We start from the raw sequence: 8,602 nt of genomic DNA, 5'->3' as shown, positions 1-8,602 counted from the left end.
ACAGTAATATAACTGAGGGGCCAAATGCTTTGGTCTAATCACCATTATAATTTGACAATTTTATGTATTCTGAATGTGTGTTCCCTCAAACCCAGCAACAGATGACCAACAACGAGTATCTCAGTGATTATTGTTACAGACAACTATTTTATTACAACTGTATATACAGCACAAGACAAGGTAGAAATGCAAACAACAGAAGGAGGGTGAATGTGTACGGAGGAGGTGTGGGAAGATGGGATGTTTTAGAAGCACTTCCTGTGGACAATGGAAGGACCTGCCTCGTCGTACTCCTGCTTACTGATCCACATCTGCTGGAAGGTGGAGAGAGAGGCCAGGATGGACCCGCCGATCCAGACCGAGTACTTACGCTCGGGGGGAGCGATGATCTACAGGAGAGGAGGAGATGTGGAGGGTCGGTTAAGAACTCAGAGGCTATTGTCCTTTCCTGCACAGTGCAGTGTACAAGTGTTTCTTATTTGAATAAGAGCTGTGGGTATACAGAGTTAACCACTCTAGTCAAAATGCAATTTTTAGCATGATATTGTAGTGGATTGTATGGAAGGAAATGTAGAGGGTAGGTTAAGAACTCTTCAGAAGTTGTTGCTGCTCTCTAGCACAGTGGACAGACAGTGTTGCTTATTTTAACCAGAGTTGTGTGTTCCCATGTATTGCCGAACACAAATCCTGTAGACCTACAGCTTATCCAAGGCTCTGATATTGTTGGAACTACTCCATACTATCATACCATTTAGAATACACGCCCAAGACATGGCTTCGTTCATAAGTCGTGCCCTAGTGTGGACACCAAATTCCAATTCCAAATTCCAAATTTTCTTAATTGAAAAGCATTGAAGAGAATTGGAATTTCATTGTACTTGCTGAATTGACTGGAATTGAAATGAAATTCACCCCAACCCTGGTGGACATTGGAACAGAGTTCCTCCTGTGTTGAATAGAAGTGTTCCCCCACCTTAATCTTCATAGTGCTGGGGGCCAGAGCGGTGATCTCCTTCTGCATACGGTCAGCAATACCAGGGTACATGGTGGTACCTCCTGACAGGACGTTGTTGGCGTACAGGTCCTTACGGATGTCAATGTCGCACTTCATGATGCTGTTGTAGGCGGTCTCATGGATACCAGCGGACTCCATACCTGAGCAGGTGAGATGAGAAGAGACACTTAGTGAGCAACGACACCTCTACAGACAGGACCCTAGGTGACCAACAGGAGTTAGAAAGGTAAGGAATAGATGATGCTCACAGTAAATGGCTACGTATGTGGACTCTGTAACTGTAACAGAATGTATTGTCCATTGGAGACTAGAGGGCAGAGCAGTGCTGTAACATATATGGTAACATTTAAAAAACGTTTCCTTTTTAGATAAAACAATACTAAATATATTCACGTCACCAAATAATTGATTAAAACACATTGTTTTGCAATGAAGGTCTACAGTAGCCTCAGCAGCACTCTGTAGGGTAGAACCATGGTATAGCCGGAGGACAGCTAGCTTCCATCCTCCTCTGGGTACATCAACTTTAATATAAAACCTATGAGGCTCATGGTTCTCACCCCCTTCTATAAACTTACACAGTAATTATGACAACTTCCGGAGGACGTCCTCCCACCTATCAGAGCTCTTGCAGCATGAACTGACATGTTGTCCACCCAATCAAAGGATCAGAGAATGAATCTAGTACTGAAAGCATAAGCTACAGCTAGCTAGCACCGCAGTGAATAAATGGTGAGTAGTTGACTCAAAGAGAGAGAAAGACAATAACTGAACAGTTTTCAACAAATTAATTTCTTAAAAAATGAAGGAGAAGAAAGAGAGGGAGACGACCTACCCCGGCCAAACCCGGACAACACTGGGCCAATTGTGCCCCACCCTATGGGACTCCCAATCACGGCCAGTTGTGATACAGCCTGGAATCAAACCGGGGTCTGTAGTGACACCTCTAGCACTGAGATGCAGTGCCTTAGACCGCTGCGCCACTCGGGAGCTCCAGTCTAATGTGAAAGTAAGTGTGTGGAAAGCTACATGGTAAGGTTAGGTAAGGAATAGATCAACCAGAGGTACAGAGAGAGGTAGAGGAGGAGGGGAGAGAGAGAGAGAGAGAGAGGTAGAGGAGGAGGGGAGAGAGAGAGAGAGAGAGAGAGAGAGAGAGAGAGAGAGAGAGAGAGAGAGAGAGAGAGAGAGAGAGAGAGAGAGAGAGAGAGAGAGAGAGAGGTAGAGGAGGAGAGAGAGAGAGGTAGAGGAGGAGAGAGAGAGAGGTAGAGGAGGAGAGAGAGAGAGGTAGAGGAGAGAGAGAGAGAGAAGGGATCTGTCAGACCATGGAGAGAGAGGGAGGGAGATACGCACCAATAAAGGAAGGCTGGAAGAGGGTCTCAGGGCAGCGGAAACGCTCGTTGCCGATGGTGATGACCTGACCGTCAGGCAGCTCATAGCTCTTCTCCAGAGAGGAGGAGGAGGCAGCGGTGGCCATCTCATTCTCAAAGTCCAGGGCCACGTAGCACAGCTTCTCCTTGATGTCCCGCACGATCTCACGCTCGGCTGTTAGAATAGAAGATTCAGAGTGTTGGTGAATCAAGTTCTACATTAGACGCTACATAAAGGCTACATAGAGCCTCATAGACGCTACGTAGAGCCTCAAAGATGTTCTCTCATCTTGTCTCTATAACTTTATTCTGTATGTGTCCATCTTACCGGTGGTAACGAAGGAGTAGCCACGCTCTGTCAGGATCTTCATCAGGTAGTCAGTGAGGTCGCGACCCGCCAGATCCAGACGCATGATGGCGTGGGGCAGAGCATAACCCTCATAGATGGGCACGTTGTGGGTCACACCATCACCAGAGTCCAGAACAATACCTGAGGAAAGGATGGAGGTGGACACAGATCACGGACCTACTGCTTTTCACATATAACTTGTGGCTGGATATGGTAGTGCAGCGGTCGGCAACAGATGGCCCCTGCACTAAACTAAATACTGGGCCGCAAGAGATTTTTTTTTTGCTCCCCCAAAGTTTTTAGTAAAAAATTCTAATATATATTTTTTTAAGACTGCAAAATCACCAGGAATTCAGCAAATTATGTTCCCAAGTATTCCCACTAATAAAAGAGAGACATATGTGATGGTGTCTCAATGTAATGAAGGTCTGAAACTTTTTGGGCTTACCTGTGGTCAATATGCAGTGTACAAATGATTATAATTATGTTCCGGCCCCCCTGACCATCCGCTCGGACAAAAACGTCCCATGGCTGAATCTAGTTGTCTATCCCTGTTGTAGTAGATCACTATCCCTATAGAGTCTCTAAGGTATCATGTGAGTAATGTGAGCAGCACTTGTTAATGTTAAAGCACGTCTTGATAGAAGTCAATATATTGCTTCTGTGGCATTACACCATGTCATGTTTATTGTGGTTCTGGTAAATGTGATGGTCTGACGTCCGGTGGTACAACCAGTGCTACAACCAGAGGAAATAGAATAGAACAGCTTTATGTTTACCTTAAATGGTGTAAACTACGATTCATGTAATGAAAGGTTGCATGAGACTCAATAATGCACTGGATCTGAATTGTATGTTAATGTATGCAGCCTTTCTCCTCTGCTCGTTTCTCACCAGTGGTACGACCGGAGGCGTACAGGGACAGCACGGCCTGGATGGCCACGTACATGGCGGGGACGTTGAAGGTCTCGAACATGATCTGGGTCATCTTCTCCCTGTTGGCCTTGGGGTTGAGGGGGGCCTCAGTGAGCAGGGTGGGGTGCTCCTCAGGGGCCACACGCAGCTCGTTGTAGAAAGTGTGGTGCCAGATCTGGTAGAGGAAGTAGAGGACAGACACAGTCAGAGACGTGGTTCTGGAACAATATAACACATTGTGAGATAGAGAAAGATTAAGCTGTCCCTTTGAAGTCATGCTGTTTGGCATGATTTAGCTCAAAAACATATTTCCGATGTTCTTTTTTAAAAATATTTATGTGTGTCGATAAGTCTTAACTTCATATTGGATAGTATCCTTCACTTCTTGTCTCTAAGTATATCTTGAGATATGAAGTGCTGCTTTTATCATCTTACAATCGTGTCCAATATCTCTAGTAGCATTTTGTCTCTCGTACCCACCTTCTCCATGTCGTCCCAGTTGGTGATGATGCCGTGCTCGATGGGGTACTTCAGAGTCAGGATACCTCTCTTGCTCTGAGCCTCGTCTCCCACATAGCTGTCCTTCTGTCCCATTCCCACCATCACACCCTGCATAGAGAGGAAGCATATGTCAGGAGGGTTCGCAATACGCACAGCGCGTGAATCAAACTTTACCCCAAATGTACGCATGGCCAGACGTGCGTCTTATTACCAATGCAACGCTACAAACGTAAACTACACTACATTATCTATATCACTACATCACAATATGTCACCTTATAGCCTCGGAACTTTTACGTCATGGCATAAGTACACAAACAAATCCGTTAGTAACCGGCAATGGCTATCCGTTCTTTCTCTGCAAGTAGCGTACCTGGTGACGGGGGCGTCCAACGATGGATGGGAACACAGCGCGGGGAGCGTCATCACCGGCGAAACCAGCCTTGACCAGGCCAGAGCCGTTGTCGCACACGAGGGCAGTAGTCTCATCGTCGTCACACATGATTGGTCTTGTTTTGGATGACCTTCTGTTGGGAGGAGAGACACAGCGGTAAGAGCTCCGTCTGGCCAGTACATGAGCTTATCACTAGACTGGAGGCTACCTCTATGCATTAACAGTTAAGCACTATAGCTACATTGATGCACCTGTTACATTAAAGACATGCTGACTGGTGAATTATATTATCATAATGGTTTTATATAAACAGTACTGCACTGCCTATTTTCATGATATCAGTTTTTTTTTTAATGTTGTCATACTTTCACTATTTCAAAGTGCAAATATTTCAAATGTTCCTAGAAAGACCTTTTCAAAAGTGTTGTTGAAATAACCTAGTCCTCTTACGGGCCACTGATAACCTATCTTCTCCCTCTATGTCAGAGCTGCCCTGTAAAGCCAAACAGGGACATAGTAGAGCCCCCCACACCACCGTCTCTATTCTTAGCCATGGCCCTTGTCATTCCGAAAAGCAGCCACACGGAACACTACGTCCCCTCCCTCTCCCTCCTCTACCCCTTTCCTCCCCCATCTCTAACAGAGCTATGTCACAGCTGAAGGAGCTTGTCTGTTGACAAGTAACAGTGGTGGCCTGGAGGTCCCTCCACAGCTGTCGGCACAACAGTAACTCCTGTTTCCCATGGAGGGGAGCTGGACAGAATGTGCTACTGTCCCTCCAGTCCCTCTCCATACCTGCCTCTATCCTTCCATCATCCCTTTATCCTTCATCCATCCCTCTATCCTTCTATCCATCCCTCTATCCTTCCATCCATCCCTCTATCCTTCCATCCATCCCTCTATCCTTCCATCCATCCCTCTATCCTTCCATCCATCCCTCTATCCTTCCATCCATCCCTCTATCCTTCCATCCATCCCTCTATCCTTCCATCATCCTTCCCTCTATCCCTTCATCCATCTTTCCATCCCCCTCGCCAGCCATGGTCTGACAGATCCCTTCAAAGCAAGTGTTACTATCGCTCCAGTCCCCTCTCTCTATACCTTCCTTCCTTCCTTCCTTCCTTCCTTCCTTCCTTCCTTCCTTCCTTCCTTCCTAGCTGTACTGCTCCCTTCAAAGCATGTGTTACTGTCCCTCCATACCTCCCTCCAGTCCACCTCTCTCTATCGCTTCATTCTTCTATCACTCTATCCATCACCCTACAGCCAGCTTCATCCGTCTATCCATCACCCTCCAGCCAGCCAGCTCCTGAGTCTGATCCCTCCAACCCTGGCTTGACAGCTTTCCTTTATTAGTGACCTGGAGGCCTGACTGCTCCCTTCATTAGTGGCCTGGTCAGGAGGCCTGACAGCTCCCTTCATTAGTGGCCTGGTCAGGAGGCCTGACAGCTCCCTTCATTAGTTGCCTGGTCAGGAGGCCTGACAGCTCCCTTCATTAGTGGCCTGGTCAGGAGGCCTGACAGCTCCCTTCATTAGTGACCTGGCCAGTGGTCAGGAGGCCTGACAGCTCCCTTCATTAGTGACCTGGCCAGTGGTCAGGAGGCCTGACAGCTCCCTTCATTAGTGACCTGGCCAGTGGTCAGGAGGCCTGACAGCTCCCTTCATTAGTGACCTGGCCAGTGGTCAGGAGGCCTGACAGCTCCCTTCATTAGTGACCTGGCCAGTGGTCAGGAGGCCTGACAGCTCCCTTCATTAGTGACCTGGCCAGTTGTCAGGAGGCCTGACAGCTCTTTCATTAGTGGCCTGGTCAGTGGTCAGGAGGCCTGACAGCTCCCTTCATTAGTGACCTGGCCAGTGGTCAGGAGGCCTGACAGCTCCCTTCATTAGTGACCTGGCCAGTTGTCAGGAGGCCTGACAGCTCTTTCATTAGTGGCCTGGTCAGGAGGCCTGACAGCTCCCTTCATTAGTGACCTGGCCAGTGGTCAGGAGGCATGACAGCTCCCTTCATTAGTGGCCTGGTCAGTGGTCAGGAGGCATGACAGCTCTTTCATTAGTGGCCTGGTCAGTGGTCAGGAGGCCTGACAGCTCTTTCATTAGTGGCCTGGTCAGTGGTCAGGAGGCCTGACAGCTCTTTCATTAGTGGCCTGGTCAGTGGTCAGGAGGCATGACAGCTCTTTCATTAGTGGCCTGGTCAGTGGTCAGGAGGCATGACAGCTCTTTCATTAGTGGCCTGGTCAGTGGTCAGGAGGCATGACAGCTCTTTCATTAGTGGCCTGGTCAGTGGTCAGGAGGCCTGACAGCTCTTTCATTAGTGGCCTGGTCAGTGGTCAGGAGGCCTGACAGCTCCCTTCATTAGTGACCTGGCCAGTGGTCAGGAGGCCTGACAGCTCCCTTCATTAGTGGCCTGGTCAGTGGTCAGGAGGCCTGACAGCTCTTTCATTAGTGGCCTGGTCAGGAGGCCTGACAGCTCCCTTCATTAGTGACCTGGCCAGTGGTCAGGAGGCATGACAGCTCTTTCATTAGTGGCCTGGTCAGGTTGCCTGGCCAGTGGTCAGGAGTCAGAAGGCCTGGTACTACACAGTGGCCACTCTGTCGCCCTGTCTTACCACCCCCTCTCTAATCCACGAGAGCCACAGGTCACTGTTCACACGTGTTGCCACTAGCATGGCCTGTCACCAGCATGTGTTGCCAACAGCATGGCATGTCAATCAATCACAACAAGCCCTGGCTGCCGGGCATCTGCCGCTGTCCTGCACTCTCTTCCTCCCCATTCAACTCCCTTCATTTATCCATTTCTCTTCAGCTCTTTCTTTCTCCTAATATTCTTCCTTCACAATTTCTCTCAAAACAATTCCTTCTCAAGCTCTCTCATTAACGTCCTTCTCTAAAAGCCAATTAGAAGTGTGTTAACTCTACAGGTGATCCCTATGTGCTATCTCTTTCAATTACAATAGTAGTTCCCGGCTGTTAAACCAAGAACCTTGCCTTTCTTTCCTTTCCAAATTGACAACAACACAGTGCACAATGCTCTCTAAGAATAGCTGACAAAGTGTGGATCCTTCCTAGCTCTAACAAGTCATGTAGCCATCTTCCTCTCAGCACCCCTCTCTCTGTCTTCGTCGTCTGTCTATAGTAGTCCAATAATTAATTAAACAGAGCGGCTACAGCTACTGGGCAGTACTGAGTCCAATAGAGAAATAGTGTTATATACAGTACTGAGTCCAATAGAGAAATAGTGTTATATACAGTACTGAGTCCAATAGACAAATAGTGTTATATACAGTACTGAGTCCAATAGAGAAATAGTGTTATATACAGTACTGGAACATGAACAATAGCAGAAAGAAGACACTCACCAAGTTGTACGCCAAGACTGGAGTTTCCACTGGGATAAAAGGATGAGGGTGAGAGGTGTCCCTTAAATATGCCCCCTTGTCCCAGGACCAGCGGCCTGGAGCCTGGAGGCGGGACCAAGAGTTTATACAATCCCAAATAAGAACTTCTAGATAACGGTTCACTAGAAAGTCTATCCTGTGTCACTCAGAGGCCTCCTTCCTGACAGGACGCCATCTAAAACGGAGTGTAGTTACCTAGGAGACAGAGGGTTCTAGTACCGCCCCTGACTGCCTGACTGTCCGACTGGTACAAAAATAAGGAATGGTTGGCAGAGGGAAGTGAAAGGGATTATTTCTAGATTTTTTTTCCATTATTGTGTTATGGTTGATTATAGTTGGGTCATGATGAAGGTGTTAACTGATTGATGTGAAATAATTCTCTTTCAGTCTGACATTTGACTTTTATTAAAATAGGAAGATGATTAGCTATGATTAGCTCAGACAATGCAACAAAACTGTCAAGGAATTTCTGGCCCTTGGGATTTGGGGAGCTAAAATTGTCTACTGTTATCAGATTTAGACGGTTTGTTATTGTGTTATAATGGAGAGAAGGAAAGACGTAGGACACACAATTCATCTGCATGTTTTACATCATTTGCATAGTGATTTGGATATTTATAATGATTATAAATTACTAAAGCATACATTGAGAATGTTGATCTTTTTCTT

The 8,602-nt window shown here is 47.1% G+C and overlaps 1 protein-coding gene across 1 annotated transcript; it reads right to left on the bottom strand.

Moving 5' to 3' along the window:
• Window positions 1–120: 120 nt before the first annotated feature.
• On the bottom strand, window positions 121–8,015 carry actc1a (actin alpha cardiac muscle 1a). Its single transcript, XM_014206113.2, has 8 exons — window positions 7,895–8,015; window positions 4,521–4,674; window positions 4,127–4,255; window positions 3,626–3,821; window positions 2,711–2,872; window positions 2,366–2,557; window positions 974–1,155; window positions 121–389 (listed from the first exon to the last, which is right to left on the bottom strand). Exons 2-8 carry the CDS (start codon window positions 4,647–4,649, stop codon window positions 246–248), a joined length of 1,134 nt encoding a protein of 377 aa, XP_014061588.1. The 5' UTR covers window positions 4,650–4,674; window positions 7,895–8,015; the 3' UTR covers window positions 121–245.
• Between the last annotated feature and the right edge of the window lie 587 nt (window positions 8,016–8,602).

Source organism: Salmo salar, chromosome 06 (genome assembly GCF_965601325.2).
Source record: "Salmo salar chromosome 06, fSalSal1, whole genome shotgun sequence".
In the NCBI taxonomy this organism is placed as follows: domain Eukaryota; kingdom Metazoa; phylum Chordata; class Actinopteri; order Salmoniformes; family Salmonidae; genus Salmo; species Salmo salar.
Note: the sequence above shows the minus strand (reverse complement) of the source record. Positions and strands in the feature narration are given on the sequence as shown.